This window comes from Stenella coeruleoalba (assembly GCF_951394435.1).
Source record: "Stenella coeruleoalba genome assembly, chromosome: 21".
Taxonomy (NCBI): domain Eukaryota; kingdom Metazoa; phylum Chordata; class Mammalia; order Artiodactyla; family Delphinidae; genus Stenella; species Stenella coeruleoalba.
In genome coordinates this window covers 12,769,559-12,785,473 of record NC_137167.1, presented here as the reverse complement: position 1 = coordinate 12,785,473, position 15,915 = coordinate 12,769,559, and the positions used below count along the sequence as shown (strand labels likewise).

Below are 15,915 nucleotides of genomic sequence, written 5' to 3'. Positions count from 1 at the left end.
CAACTGTTCACTTTGGAATGATGCCCAGGTTTATCAGTCCTTTTTTTCTTTCAAATCTTTAATCCCTAAGTTGACTATGATTTGGAGCTGGTTGAGGTTGAAATAAGTCTGTTTTTATTGAGTCTTAGGGAAAGCTAGTAGGCTATCCAGTCCCTAAAAGTAGTTTCTAACATATTGCTTTTCAGTCTGAGGTTTCCTGGTCCCTTCATGGAGCTTGAGAGTAAGAATCAGATCATTGAACTATGTCTAACATTTAGTCCATAGGACTAATTAGAATTTCAAGATTCTTTGCTTTTTGTTAATAGCACAGATTATCTCATGCTGATGGTAACCTTCGGTTGACTGTCACATATGCTTTTTATACCAAAGAAAAACAAATGGTTTATTTAATAAATGCAGTTAATGTTTGTTAGACAAAATGTTATAAAACATGGAATCTATGGTATTAAAAAATAAAAAGCATCCCGGAGGGGAGGTGAAATTGTTCATAACAAGTGTTTTAATGAGAGAAAATGGTCCGTACATCTGTTTTTTTAATAGATTAACAGAAATAGGGAATCATAAGTAAATCATGAAAGCAACCAAAGTGAATGGTGGTTATCCAGTCCCCTAGAAGATGCTGGTGAAGAAAAATAAATATGCACTCATCTTACTGTGTGTATGTATGAACCAAAATAATTTGGGGGTCTTATTGAACTTAATTAATATTTACCCTCTGTTTCTGTAAGTAGTATATTTTTGTATGATGTCTTGGAACATCATAAACACGGAGTTCTTTAAATGTGTATAGATGGTAGCTATCGTCTCAAATCCTGCTTTTATGATCTACTGTTAGCACAAAGTTGCTTATCCAAAAATGTTTATTAAGTGAGTCTCGTTCTCACTGTAAATGTTTTATAAATATATATTAAAAGAAAATATTTCATTAAGGATAGATATGTCCAAACACTGTATCGAAAGGAACTCTTCATGTTGAGATTATTTTTTTCTTCTTCAGACTGTTTACATTCCTGTTACTAAATACTTATTTTTCTTTAGGTTCTTGATTTACCTGAGGAACCTCCTGAAATAGCTGAAGAAGTAAGCTTATTTTTTTTCTCTTTGAAAATTAAATATATTTTCTATTTTCTTTAATATCAAGTAAGTACATTTTATCTAAATTTGGGTTTAGATGGGAATTCCCTGGTGGTCCAGTGGTTAGGACTCGGCACTTTCACTGCTGGGGCCTGGGTTTGATCCCTGATGGGGGAACTAAGTTCCCACAGGCCGTGAGGTGTGGCCAAAAAATGAATAAATTTGGGTTTAGAGAGGAGAGACAGCACAGTGCTTATGTGACTGCACTATGATTAGACCTTGTTTTGATATGGGGTAATATCAAACTCCTCATCGCGAGTCCTATTTTGGAAGCCTGCTGTCTGCCGAGCTTGTGTTTCAAAGCCCTCCCACTTCATCAGGCAGAGATAGGATACTCGGGCTTTTCCAAAACTTTAGGTCAGCAAATGAGTTACCTATTAAAACAGAATCAAAATAGGCAGATGACTTCAAATTGTAGTTTTCCCCTTAAAGAGAAAATGAAGAAAGCAGCTACTTTGTAGGTGTTAGAATTGAAGGCTGGTTTGGTGTTTGCACAGCGGGGTTGGACTGAGCCCCCCCCCCCGCTGCATTGAGCTGCCCTCTGCCCAACTTTGTCATAATCTATGCTGCCTTCCTGCGGTTGCCCAGCTCAGTTTCAGACAGTCTCCAATGTACGGGAACACGTGTCTTTAAAACCACGAAGTGGCTTAGGCAAAGGAGAGCTGGATGGTTTTCCATTTCCTGAGGCTCAGCAGCTGTTACACTCCCTGAAAACCATTTTTGAGACAGCCATGAAAGCCATAGGAGGGTCTCTTTTTTGTCAACGCATTTGCAACATTTAAGTTTAGTATTTTGGATGTCTGAGGAAAATCTGAAAGTCATACAGAAATAGAGACAATGAAGTGTGCGATCAATCCTCAGGAGAATCACAGTCCCCGGGAGAAACTCAATTTAAGGAAAAACCAAACGTCTAATTCCTCCCTGTTACACCCATCAAATCCATACGCATGACATGTTTGTCCTGAGCCTCCTGCACCCTCACGTCTCCTTAAGCTCTGGGTTGGTATCCATAATAAACACTTACAGTACAGGAGTGATTAAGTACAGCTCAGGTTGACAGGGAACACCTTTTAAGAAGTTACTGGGGCTTTAAAGCACGTGATGTTACTCCTGCAGGACAGCAGTCTGTCACCAAAGGTGATGACAGACATTCAGGTTGTCAGTGAATCCTTTGAAATTGTACCTTTTTGTGATTATAGGTAGAAGGACAGTGTTCTTCAGAATCTCAGGTCTGTGCCCTTTTAGGAGACCTCAGGAGACTTCCACCCAGAGGCATTTGATGTTGCTCTCCTCTTTATAAGAGTTATTCATAGTTATTCCACTTTGTTTCTTTTCTACCCTTTTCCCATACTGGGTAGATGACATTTTGTGCTACACTTAGTAAAGTGTATTTCAGAGTAATGGAATTTTAGAGCTGGAATGAACCTAACTGAGATCTCATCCCGTCTCCTCACTTGAAGCTGAAGCCACAGGCAGGAGTCTCCGAGGTCCCTGCTGGGAGAGCCCTGGCCCTCTGGCTGTGCCAGAACTTTGCCTTTATTTTGGCTAGGAGCAGTACTATCCCTGTTTTCTTCTCCCTGCTCCTGTTTGCTCTTCCTCTGGCTCTGCTCTGATTTTTGGTCCTCTTTGCTCTTTTCTTGGTTAATAAAGTCAACAAAATTAAGGTAAATAGTTGTTACCTGAAAATCACATGTTAAACGTATGCACCGTATATGTAGTATATATATAGTTAAATGCACTGTATATATATAGTATTAATGAGGTACAAGCAACTTTATATTATGTAATGAAGCTTTATGAAGAGTGCTGCTAATATATAGTTGATACTGGTTGATACTTTTACAGTGTATTCTACACTAATCAAGAAAAGCAAATAAGTATTGGAAGATTTTGATTCTATTAGAATCATCATTGGGCAAGGCATTTTCCACCTGTGCAGTTGCTACTGCTCATAGATTTCTAAGAATTCAAAGCATAAATTCCTAATTCCCGCTAACCATTCACCAGCCATTAGTTTTACCTCCTTGCATGACTCTCAGTGTCGCAGTCCCTCTTTCAATAACGCTCCTGTTCTCACTGACCTTGTTATCCTACTCTTGATCTAATGACCTGTTTCTGGGCAGTTAGCCTGGTCCCTCTGGACATCTGCCTGGCTTTTCCCCTCCCTTGTGATTGACTGTTTCCTAATAGTGAAAGTAGACCTTAAGTGTGGAGTGTCATCATCATCATCAAAGTTAAAAACAAGAAAAAGAAAGCATTCTAGTTTGGGGAGTGTGCCTTTCTAACCCATCCTTTACCCTATCACCCTAAAGAAGTGTTTTCAAAGTTAAAAAGGCACACTTGGAGTAGGCAATGAGTGCTTTGCCACAGTTACCCAAGATTTTAGGATGTTTGTAAGTTGTGTAGTCATATTGTTTCTGGCTTTCTGCAAAGTACCATTTTGTATTTGGCCAACTTTGCAACTTTGCTCTGGTATCATAATCATGATATATCATCATACACAAAGCTTGCCGTGGGGCTTCCCTGGTGGCGCAGTGGTTGAGGGTCCGCCTGCCGATGCAGGGGACGTGGGTTCGTGCCCCGGTCCGGGAGGATCCCACATGCCGTGGAGCGGCTGGGCCCGTGAACCATAGCCGCTGAGCCTGCGCGTCCGGAGCCTGTGCTCCACAATGGGAGAGGCCACAGCAGTGAGAGGCCCAAGTACCGCAAAAAAAAAAAAAAAAAAAGCTTGCCCCATCATAACTAATATATTTTAATCCTCAAGCTACACAACTATTTCATGAGTCCATATGTAAAAGAATAATTTCACTTTTAGGAATACTGGAGGTTATAATTTTCAGGAAATTCTCTATTTCCTTATTAGTTAGGCCCATTAAATGTGTGGTGTCACCCACAGCATAGAGGGCCTTTTTTTTTTTTTAATTTCTATTGGAGTATAGTTGATTTATAATGTTGTGTTAGTTTCAGGTGTACAGCAAAGTGAATCAGTTATACATATATCTACTCTTTTTTAGATTCTTTTCCCGTATAGGCCATTGAGAGACATCTTTTTTTTTTAATATATGAATTTTATTTTTGTATACAGTAGGTTCTTATTAGTTACCTATTTTATACACATCAGTGTATACATGTCAATCCCAATCTCCCAATTCATCACACCACCATCCCCACCCCTCTGCCACTTTCCCCCCTTGGTGTCCATACGTTTGTTCTCTGTGTCTCTATTTCTGCCTTGCAAACCAATTCATCTGTACCATTTTTCTAGATTTCACACATAAGTGATATTATACGATATTTATTTTTCTCTTTCTGACTTACTTCACTCCGTATGACAGTCTCTAGGTGCATCCATGTTCCCGCAAGTGACCCAATTTCTTTCCTTTTTATGGCTAAGTAATATTCCATTGTATATATGTACCACATCTTCTTTATCCATTCATCTGTCTATGGGCATTTAGGTTGCTTCCATGACCTGGCTATTGTAAATAGTGCTGCAATGAACATTGGGGTGCATGTGTCTTTTTGAATTACAGTTTTCTGTGGGTGTATGCCCAGTAGTGGGATGCTGGGTCATATGGTAATTCTATTTTTAGTTTTTTTTAAAATATGGAACGCTTCATGCATTTGCATGTCATCCTTGCGCAGGGGCCATGCTTCTCTTCTCTGTAGTGTTCCAATTTTAGTGTATGTGCTGCTGAAGCGGGCACTATTTTTAGTTTTTTAAGGAACCTCCATAATGTTCTCCATAGTGGCTGTGAGGGACATCTTTATAATCCTTTGTTGCTCGGGAAGGGACTAACATTCATTTTAAAGGTTATCAGAACAGAATGAAGTTTTCACTGTGTCTGTGTGTGTGTGTGTGTGTGTGTTTCTGTATGTGTAGTAGCTGTGGCTCTATAATAATGAGCCATATGAGAAAATTCCTGTTATAGTGGAAACCTGCTTGGACTTAGGAGCAGACTAATAGATGAGGGAACTAGTGGCTAACATGAATTTCTGATAAGGGAGTGGGGAATCTGAAACATAATGCAATTCTTAAGCATTATACCCTGAATTTTTAAGTGCCTGTTATGTATTTCGTATTACAACTATCCATAGAGTTCTAAAATAATACAGTAAGATTTTTTTAAATGAGAGGGAGAATTAACTCACGGTAATCTAGAATTCACAATAGAATAGTTACCATATGTTACTCTTCTACTTTTAAATTGAAAAGACAATAAGTGTAGAATTTAAGATAATTTGAAAATAGTTTTGTAAATCATCATATTGTTACCATAATACCATAGCAACTATTTTCATTATTGTATGCTATCTTATTTCATTCTAAAGGGAACTACATTTTAATTATTGCTGCTACTTTTCATTTAGATTTCATTTAATAATCTGTGTTTGGGACAGTGATTTACTTTCCAATTTACACTGTGTCCCAGGCCTTTTACCCATTCATAGGCCAGTCCACTAGACTGTCAGTAATCTTAGGAGAAATTGTACACCCACCTTTCACAGTAATTGTAATGACAGAACAGTAGCTGGGTTTCAAACAACGATTGTTCATTTCTCTTAAGTATTTAATCATAATAGAAAATGTTAACTCACTGTATTTTTCTTTTAATTTTAAAAAATTTTTTTTTGTTTTTTTGTGGTATGTGGGCCTCTCACTGCTGTGGCCTCTCCCGTTGCGGAGCACAGGCTCCGGATGCGCAGGCTCAGTGGCCATGGCTCACGGGCCCAGCCGCTCCACAGCATGTGGGATCCTCCCGGACCGGGGCACGAACCTGTGTCCCCTGCATCGGCAGGCAGACTCTCAACCACTGTGCCACCAGGGAAGTCCTGACTCACTGTATTTTAACCTTAGTTTTTCTTAAAGCATTTGGCTTTAAGTATCCTATCAGAGCATTAAAGTTTGAACAAAACCTCTCTGTAAAAGTTAAGTTTTATAAAAATAAGCATAATTGGCTTTTAATCAGTGATTGTTAGTTTGTGATTTCTTTGTTTTATTATAAAATTTTCTTTAGTAGAAGTAGTGACAGAGCTAAAGATTGCACTGATTTGGGTATGAGTCAAGCACCTTACCTACTTGAATAGAAATATTTGCTAACATGGCTTTCCTGAAGGGTGGTGGGTGCTGCTAGAAAACCACCATTTCTGCAAACCGTGCTGCCAGCAGAACTCCCAGACAGTTGGGATAATGTTGACCATAGTAAAGGGTTTCCTAACGGTAAATAACGAACATCAGAATTAATAACTAAATCGTCATCTTTTCCTGTTTTTAAGTTGAAGTATAGCTGATTTACAGTGTTGTGTTAGTGTCTGGTGTACAGGAAAGTCAGTCGGTTATACATATATACACGTATTCTTTTTCATATTTTCCGTATGGTTTATCACAGGATTTTTTTTTTCTGGCTTTATTTATTTATTTTTGGCTGAGTTGGGTCTTTGTTGCTGGGCGTGGGCTTTCTCTCTTTGCAGCAAGCGGGGGTTACTCTTTGCTGCGGTACACAGGCTTCTCATTGCAGCAGCTTCTCTTGTTGCATAGCATGGGCTCCAGGCGTGTGAGTTTCAGCAGTTGTGGCTTGCAGGCTCTAGAGCGCAGGCTCAGCAGCTGTGGCACACGGGCCCAGCTGCTCTGCGGCATGTGGGATCTTCCTGGACCAGGGATCGAACCCATGTCCCCTGCATTGGCAGGCAGATTCTTAACCACTGCGCCACCAGGGAAGCCCTATCACAGGATATTGAATAGAGTTCCCTGTGCTATACAGTAGGACCTTGTTGTTTATCTCTTTTATATAGAGTAGTTTGTATCTGCTAATCCCAAACTCCTAATTTATCCCTCCCCGTACCTGCTTTCCCTTTTGGTAACCATAAAGTTTGTTTTCTATGTCTGTGAGTCTGTTTCTGTTTCGTAAGTTCATTTGTATCATATTTAGATTCCACATACAAGTGATATCGTATGGTATTTGTCTTTCTCACTCCACTTAGTGTGATACTCTCTTGGTCCCTCTCACTCTTTTCTTCTTAGAGTGTCCTTTAATATACTAGCACGTTGCAAGCTCTTTTTAGCTGTTTAACTCTTTTATCAGAGGAAAGATGGTGGGGAAACTCAACATGTAAAATGGACAAAGCTGCTCCCAGGAGGAGGGTCTCCTGCAGCCCCAGCAGCCAGGACCGGCTCCAGGCTTGTCTCTCATTTGCGCATATGTTGTAGGCATGGAGCACAGCCTACAGTGTTGGAGTGAAAAGGGTAGCTTTTTGTTTCCTTCCAGTCTAGTGTTTGTCTTGTCTGCAGACTCTGAGGTGGCCCTGGATCTTCTTGGTTTGGTAGGTCACTTTCAGAGCCCAGCTGCAGTCTTGATGTTGTCTGGCAGACAGAAGCCTTGCGTCTCGGTGTCCTCTCTGGAAGGCTCTGTCACTAGTCTCCTCAATCAGTGGGAAGATGTTTTTCAGGTTTAGAAGAATTATTTCTGTGTTTAGGGTGAATTTTATCTGGACCTTAATTTTTATGTACAACTCTCAGAGCTAAATTCCTACAGAACTCCATGTGAGCTCTTAGAACTGTGTACAGGTGTTTCGTAGGAGTAGTGGTTTTGGAATTGCAAAGAGCAGTGGTTGAAATTCTCATTTGAACATTTTTATTCCTCAGGTCGTGACTGTTGCTCTTCGATGTCCAAGTGGGCGTGTCCTGAGGAGAAGGTTTTTTAAGTCTTGCAGTTCACAGGTGAGGAGAATCATATTTGGAGAAATTTTTTTTTTTTTTTTTAAAGAAGATGTTGGGGGTAGGAGTTTAGTAATTTATTTATTTATTTTTGCTGTGTTGGGTCTTCGTTTCTGTGCGAGGGCTTTCTCTAGTTGAGGCGAGCGGGGGCCACTCTTCATCGCAGTGCGTGGGCCTCTGACTGTCGCGGCCTCTCTTGTTGCAGAGCACAGGCTCCAGATGCGCAGGCTCAGTAGTTGTGGCTCACGGGCCTAGTTGCTCCACGGCATGTGGGATCCTCCCAGACCAGGGCTCGAACCCGTGTCCCCTGCATTAGCAGGCAGATTCTCAACCACCGCACCACCAGGGAAGCCCTGGAGACACATTTGTGTTGAATTTGGCAATAGTTTATTCCCATGCAGGGAGGAGGTGTTTTCAATTGTCTGTACTCCCATCAGGTGAGGATAAATGGGATTTTTTTTTTCTTTTTAAATTTATTTTTTGGCTGTGTTGGGTCTTCGTTGCTGTGTGCGGGCTTTCTCTACTTGCGGCGAGCAGGGGCTACTCTTTGTTGCGGTGCACGGGCTTCTCATTGCGGTGGCTTCTCTTGTTGTGGAGCATGGGCCCTAGAGCGCACAGGCTTCAGTAGTTGTGGTGCATGGGCTCAGTAGTTGTGGCTCGTGGGCTCTAGAGTGCAGGCTCGGTAGTTGTGGCACATGGGCTTAGTTGCTCTGCAGCATGTGGGATCTTCCCGGACCAGGGCTCAAACCTGTGTCTCCTGCATTGGCAGGTAGATTCTTAACCACAGGGCCACCAGGGAAGTCCTGGTAAATGGAATTTATATGTACTCTACGTGGAAGAAATTTGGAGAATTAGGTATGCTGAGCCTTCTTGAATGTGATTTTTGCATTCAGATTTTTTTCAGTTCTTTTTTTTTATTTGTTTTTTGTTTTAATTACATTTTCACAGCTTGGTGGGTAAGATGCTTTCAAAGCTTTTGGAAGCAGGTGGTATTAACTTTGTTCTTATTATCCCTGATGGATTATTAACGTAAACCCCATTGCTTGTATGTAGTTTTCAGGTCATTCTTTAAAGCTTGTTTCTTTTTGTTCTAACAGACTTCTTTTTTTCTTTTGAAAACAATACTGTGTTCACTAGCAATAATTTGAAAAATATAGAAAAGTAGAAAGAAATTTTAATCTGCAGTCTGGCACCAAAGCCAATTACTAATATTTGGGTGTATTTCTACTTTTAAGTGCATTTGAACATATTATGTGTGTGTTAAAAATTTCTGTTATTATTTAACTAATTTTCTATCCTTACTGTTGCATTTAACCTTCTATGTCAAGAATACTATAAACCATAATAGAAAATACTGACAGATTTGACTACATAAAAATTTTTAAATTCTATAAAGTTCATCAAGTTAAAAATTTGGAAAAGTTATTTTTTTCTATAAGGAGCTTATACAAATCAAAGAAAAGAAATACCTTAGTGGGCTTCCCTGGTGGCGCAGTGGTTAAGAATCCACCTGCCAATGCAGGGGACACAGGTTCGAGCCCTGGTCTGGGAAGATCCCACATGCTGCGGAGCAACTAAGCCCGTGTGCCACAACTACTGAGCCCACGTGCCACAACTACTGAAGCTTGCATGCTAGAGCCCGTGCTCCGCAACAAGAGAAGCTACTGCAACGAGAAGCCCACGCATCGCAACGAAGAGTAGCCCCTGCTCACCACAACTAGAGAAAGCCCGCACGCGGCAACAAAGACCAAACACAGCCAAAAAAAAAAAAAAATACCTCAGTGGAATGTTAGGCCTCACTTAGAATCAGAAAAATGCAGATTAAAACGGATACCGTTTTCTACCTATCAAGTTGTCAAAGATCAAAAAGAATAGTACCCAGTTTGGGGCAGTGTGTGCAGAAAACAGGGATTCTTATTAAATGTTCATGTGAATGTAAGTCAGACCACTCTTCCTGTGGGATAATTTATCAGTATATATTTTAAAATACATCTTTTGGCCCAGTAATTCCATTTATGAGAACTTACTCTTTGGAAATAAGACAAATGGTCAAAGGTATAAGTGTTTATGGAAGGATTGGTTAAAAGAAGGCATATTCATGTATTGGAAAATTATGACACTCTATGACATAATACACATTTATTACATGGAATATCAGTAGGTACATGGATGGTGGTAGAAGTCAGGGATTATCTATAATTGATACACCACCATCCTCTGAGAACATTCTGTCATTCAGCTTTCTTCCTAAAGCAACAAACCATCCTTTAGCAGGCATTATTTTTAGGCAATAATAAGTGGAAATTTGGACAATTACTAAGGGAATCTTCATGAAAGGAAATGTGATACGTTTATAGGGATGGCCCATTGAATATTGGGTTATCAAAAGGCAGAGTCTCTGGGACGTGGACATGTCTGTTGTGACAGTTCCTGGGTGATTTCCATGTGGACTGTTGGCTTAGATTATAATCTAAATGACTTTTTTCCCAAATGCTAACCTTTTGTTCTTAACCTTTTTATTGGATAATCTTTCCATTCCTGTTTGGTTGGGGCTTTCCTAATTGTTAAATGCTTCTGCTGTCTGTAGGTGCCAGTAGTCCCTAGGCCTTCTCTGAAACAACAGGTATTAAAGGTCATTCACATCTCAAAATTCATGGCATGCTCTTTTCCTTTAAACTCTTGAAAGTTCCTTTGAAAGGTATGAAAGTTCTGTTTCATGACTCCTAGGGGCATGGTTTAACAATGAAAGAATCGTAAAATATTATGGTGATCTAGAGGGACACAATTTTGTACAGTATTTGATAACTAAGCTTTTTATCTTTTAGGTCTTGTTTGACTGGATGATGAAAATTGGGTACCACACATCCCTATACAGCCTTTCCACTTCCTTTCCCAGAAGGGCTCTGGAAGTGGAGAGAGGCTGGTCACTGCAGGACGTAGGAATAACTGTGGATACTGTACTCAACGTGGAAGAGAAAGAACAGAGCAACTAGTTAAGAAATGCGAACCACCTGTTCTCCATGAAATCAGTTATACCATGACCTTACAGAACAATAAAGGATTCACATTAAAATCATGCCATACCTTGATTGCACTCAAGGCAGTAAACACTTTAATGTTGGTCTCCATGGATCTATATGGACATAAAGGATTAGAAAAGGGCTGCTCTCTGCATATAGTAATTTTTGGAGTGTGCCATCTTACAGTGTACCAAATGAGGACGAGATAGAAATATATACAGTAAGGTGCTCGCTCATTCGTATTTTTGCTAGCTGATGCCATTTATCAGTTTCTGCCTCTTCCGTCTGTTTTGCCACATTGAACATTTCACAGTTCAGCCAAGCTCTTTAAAGTCTTATCGGCCGGAATGTTTTTTCTGCTGTAATTCTAGAAATTCAACTTTGAAGGCGTGTCAAAGCTCTTTTAAGGCTTTAAAGTTCTTTTTGATAGTAAACATTGTATGTACTAATGTTAACTAATGTTTGAGATTTATTTCATTTTGTCTTGCACTGAAGTGTAACATTTACAACATTCCAGGTGGATCAGTATTTTTAAAGGTAAAACAATGAAACCAGTGTAGGTGAGTTTTTAAAATATATCTGGTCATTTCATTTCCCTGCTTAGACTCCTGTAATGGTGCATCCACGCACTGTAATGCCAAGTCCAAACTCCAAGGCTGGTATAAAGGCTCTTTGTTCTAGCCACGCCCTTTCTCTTTCCCATCTGTCTTAAGGAGTCAGTTTAAGTTGGCTCCTCTGTGTGTTGCCCTTTATTTAATGCTCCTTTATTCCTTTTCTGTAGAATTTATTACATGTATTATAGCTGTGTTTCTGTCTTCCCAAATACGTAATTCCTTAAAAGCAAGGATTATATCCTTTTTTCCCCTTCAGAAATACCTAGTGTCTAGTAATGCTTCATAGAAAATGTTTGAAAATAGTAAGTTGTCTCAACCTTTACCTTTTTTTGTCTCTGGAATATTCCACATTGAAAAAGATGAAAAAAATTCTGATTATAAATTAATTATAAAAGCATTGGGAAACCAAGTTACAGAAACAAAAATAAAATCACCCATAATCTCAATACCCAGAAATAAACATGACTGACATTACAATTCTGCTGGTCCTGCCAGACTTTTCTATGCTCATGTGCCATTGATTAAAAAAAGAACAAAAGACCTCATATTTTTAGACATTTCGGAAAAACCGATTACCAAGTAATTATGCTACTTAGGAAATGTGATAGCAGGCTCCGAGGTGGTCCCCGCTGATCCCTGACCCGTGGCTGCCACATCTTAGTGTGCTCTTCTCCCTCATTGTACCAGGGTTGGTCTGTGCAGCCAATTAAAGTGAACAGAAATGGTGTGTGTCACTCTGAGATTAGGTTATACAAGACTGTGGCTTCTGTCTCGGTGTCTGTCTGTCCGGTCACTCACATGGGGGAAGAAGTCATGTTGCGGGCAGCCTCCTGGAGAGAGGCCTGTGTGGCATGGAACTGAAGCTTGCCAACAGCACCGGGGCTTGTGCAGTTATGTGGGAAGTGGAAAATGGAGCTAACGAATTAAGAGATCTAGCTAAATATATTCCCAACCAGATTATTGAAAATACCAGTGGTTTCTTCTTGCTGCTTATAGTAAAACGTGTGAGCAAAGAGAGAAGTTAAAGAAGGGACTTAAAGAGGAACCAGGCTCACTGGTTTGCAAGATGCCAAATAACGCAAAATTAAATGCCTTCAGAGTGAAGATTAAATCTAGAGCACAGTCTAAAGATTAAGCCAAGGGTGTAAATGTAAAATCCCTTGTTAAGATCTGAGACACATCAAAGGTGATGCCTCAGAGTAAGACTCACAGATGATTCAAAGTTTAAAAAAATGTATCAGCGGTAACCTGGCCAGCTTGGACTGAAAGAGAGAAGTGAAAATGAAGAGAGGCCTTTGGACCCCGCAAATTCTACTGCTGGGAAGCAAGCTGAGAAAACGGCTTGGCTCGGTTGTAAACCTGTCCAGTAAAAGATTGACTCGGAAGGTGAGTCCAAGGCCTCCGAAGGCCAAGTCAAGAGCCGTTGGAAAGTCATTTCCTGGCAGGAGGACTGAGTTCTAGTCAAGGAATTTCTAACACTTTGCCCAGCTGGATTTCAGAACTGCTCACCAACCAGTAACTTCTGTGTGCCGTTCCTCTTCTGTCTATCTGAGCAGGAATCATGCTGTCTGATCGGCATTTATACTGGGCAAGGGGAGGGGGAATAACGTGTCTATTCACAGGCCTGCAGATCTGGAGGAGCTGCTTGAGAGCTGGGCTTACGAGCTGCATACACTCCCGTAGTTCCATCTTCACCTGGACCTGATTTAGGTAAGATTCTGGACTTGGAGCTGATGCCGTAGTGGGTTGAGACTTTTGTGTCCCTTGGGAGGGGGTGGGCTGTGGAGCCAGCCTCCCAGATGGCCCCAGTGATCCCTGTGTCCTGGTGTTTACGCTGTTCTTCCTGCTGTTCCCTCCTGCGATGTACCAGGGTTGATCACAGGAGCAACAGAATTAATCGGAAATAATGATATGTCCTTTCTTAGGTGAGATTACAAAGGACAGCTGCTTCTCTCTTGGTTCTCTCTGTCTCTGTCTCATCAGTTACTCTGACGGAATCGTGCTGTTCGCAGCCCGATGGAGAGGACCCCTTGTCAAGCAATGGAAGCCTCCTGCCAACAGCTCTGCAAGTGAGCTTGGAGAGAATCCTCCAGCCCCAATCATACCCAGAGACTGCAGGCCTGGCTGACACCTTGACTGCAGCCGAATGAGAGACCTAAGCTGCTCCTGGATTCCGGACCCTCAGAAACGGTGGGAGAGGTAATACACATTGTGTAAAGCTATAGTGTTTTGGGGAAATGTGTCATGTGGCAATAAATAACTAGTATAAGAAATATTCAGGGCATTTTCCCCAACAATATAAAGACGTCCTTAGGAATGACTTTTACTTTTCTGGATAGATTCTTTGGTTCCTCTAGGTGTTGATATCTCTTCATCAGGGTTCCTTTCAAAGACTTCTTTGAAATAGACTCAAATGCAAATAGAAATGCAAAAGAAAAAAAATCCAAACATTTCCATATTTACCTGTTCTGATCACAGGCTCTATTTTCAGTTGTCCATCCACATCCACCAAGGGTATTGACTACAGAAAAGAATTATTGCCATTTTAAAAAGATCTGTGTTGGGCTTCCCTGGTGGCGCAGTGGTTGAGAGTCCGCCTGCCAATTCAGGGCACACGGGTTCGTGCCCTGATCTGGGAGGGTCCCACGTGCCGCGGAGCGGCTGGGTCCGTGGGCCATGGCCGCTGAGTCTGCGCGTCCAGAGCCTGTGCTCCGCAGCGGGAGAGGCCACAGCAGTGAGAGGCCCGTGTACCGCAAAAAAAAAAAAAAAAAAAAAAAATCTGTGTTATCTTTTAAAAAGCTAAAATTTCAGTCATTAACAAATAGGTCCTAAAATTTGTGGAATAAAGGTTCCTCCAGCCCCCCACTCCCCAATTTCTAACACAAAAACATTAGGGCCATTTCTTTGCCTGGCAATACGTTTTTCTTTAACACAAAGAAAAAACACTATCCGTCATGTGTACAGGTAAAGGGCTAAAAATAGATGGTTAATTGTTTCCCTGATGACAAAAGCTAATTCTTGCTCTGAATTTAGGGAAATTACAGATGCCTTAAATCTTTAGATTCTTGGTTAATAATACTATTCTTTTATACTGTAGTCCTCGTGCAATGAGTTGGAAAAATTAGAAACATGATTAAGGAATTATTTTTTCTAGGTGGGATGATGGTATTGTGGTTGGGTGAGAGAGAGGACAGTATGTGGGGATATAGATGAATAAATATTAAAGCTAAGTAAAAGGTACATTGAGGTACCTTATACTCTTATTTCTACTTTTGTATAGTTTTCCACGATAAGATGTTTAAAGACATCAATAGCTTAAGATAAAAAAGGGGACAGACTTGTAATTCGTCAAGTGATATATGAGTAAAATAGCTTTAGATTTTTTAAAAGAATAGCCCCAGGGAAAAGTAACTTGAATCCTATTTCAGCTTAGCCTGTTTATTATTGTTTTTAATAATATCCTTCAGTGAAGGAGTAATACTGAAAAATTTAGAAGACCTACATCTTAAGTATACTAAAGAATATTCTGAGTGTCGACTGAAAAAAAAAAAAGCGCGTTTGAGAGTTGTGAGTTAAGTTTTATTTGGGGCAAAATGAGAACTATCGCCCAGGAGGGAGAGACAGCATTTCAGGGAGCTCTGAGAAACTGTAATGGCAGAGAGGCGGGGGGAGGTCGGTGTTCTCCGTGACTTTAGTGACGGGGTGCGTGCAGTGAAGCACGTGTTTTGGCAGAAGATTGTCACGAGGAGCAGACATCACCATCAGGGATTTCAGTGCTTTTCTAGATACGAGGAGATGCAAGAATTGGGCTCATTAAAATCATCTCCTGAAAATATCTAACTCTCTGAAGACCTGTTCTGCCAGTTTTTCCCAGAGCGCAGAGGGCCTCATTCCTGCTCTCCACCCTGAACTCCTTTCAGGTGGTGTTGAAAGTCAGCCGCTGCAGCAGCTCATGGTTTAATCCTTGTAGAGGTAGATGACAAGTGCCTATTTGTAGTTGGCACGGGTATTTAAAAATAGTGTGCGGTCAGCATGGTGAGGAGTGCATTCTATAACCTGTTTATCTCTAGCACACAAGCCACATATCCTTATTTAGAGAATTTCCCCTACTTTTATTACTCCTCCTCTCTGTTCCTGCCTCACGTCGTACTTTCTCCCTCACTGTCATGGACCGATGTGGGAGATCAATTGAGTAATTGGGTTTAATGATACAATGGATGCCTGTTATTGAAACAACCTATAAATGTCCTTTCAGGCTATTCTACTATTGACAGTGACACTAAGGCGTATTTTGTTGTGGGGAAAAAAGAAAATAAAAAGCATAAAGCCATCTTTTTTTGAAGGAAATTTTTAAAGAAATGTGACATTCCTCTTTAAAGGGGCGGGGAGTGGGGTGTAGGGGAAGAGACTAGCCTTAATGAGTTCATTGTTC

At 40.7% G+C, this 15,915-nt stretch overlaps 1 protein-coding gene across 2 annotated transcripts in view; it reads left to right on the top strand.

Moving 5' to 3' along the window:
• UBXN8 (UBX domain protein 8) overlaps positions 1-15,915 on the top strand; it is a 44,309-nt gene that overhangs the window by 13,975 nt on the left and 14,419 nt on the right. The window contains exons 6-9 of one of the 2 annotated variants that reach the window (XM_079909408.1): positions 1,039-1,080; positions 7,778-7,852; positions 10,675-13,193; positions 13,467-13,673. In XM_079909408.1, the coding sequence (XP_079765534.1) occupies positions 1,039-1,080; positions 7,778-7,852; positions 10,675-10,842 (285 nt within the window). In that variant the 3' untranslated portion in view covers positions 10,843-13,193; positions 13,467-13,673. The remainder of the gene's footprint in view (positions 1-1,038; positions 1,081-7,777; positions 7,853-10,674; positions 13,194-13,466; positions 13,674-15,915) is intronic. The other variant, XM_079909409.1, reaches the window with a different exon arrangement.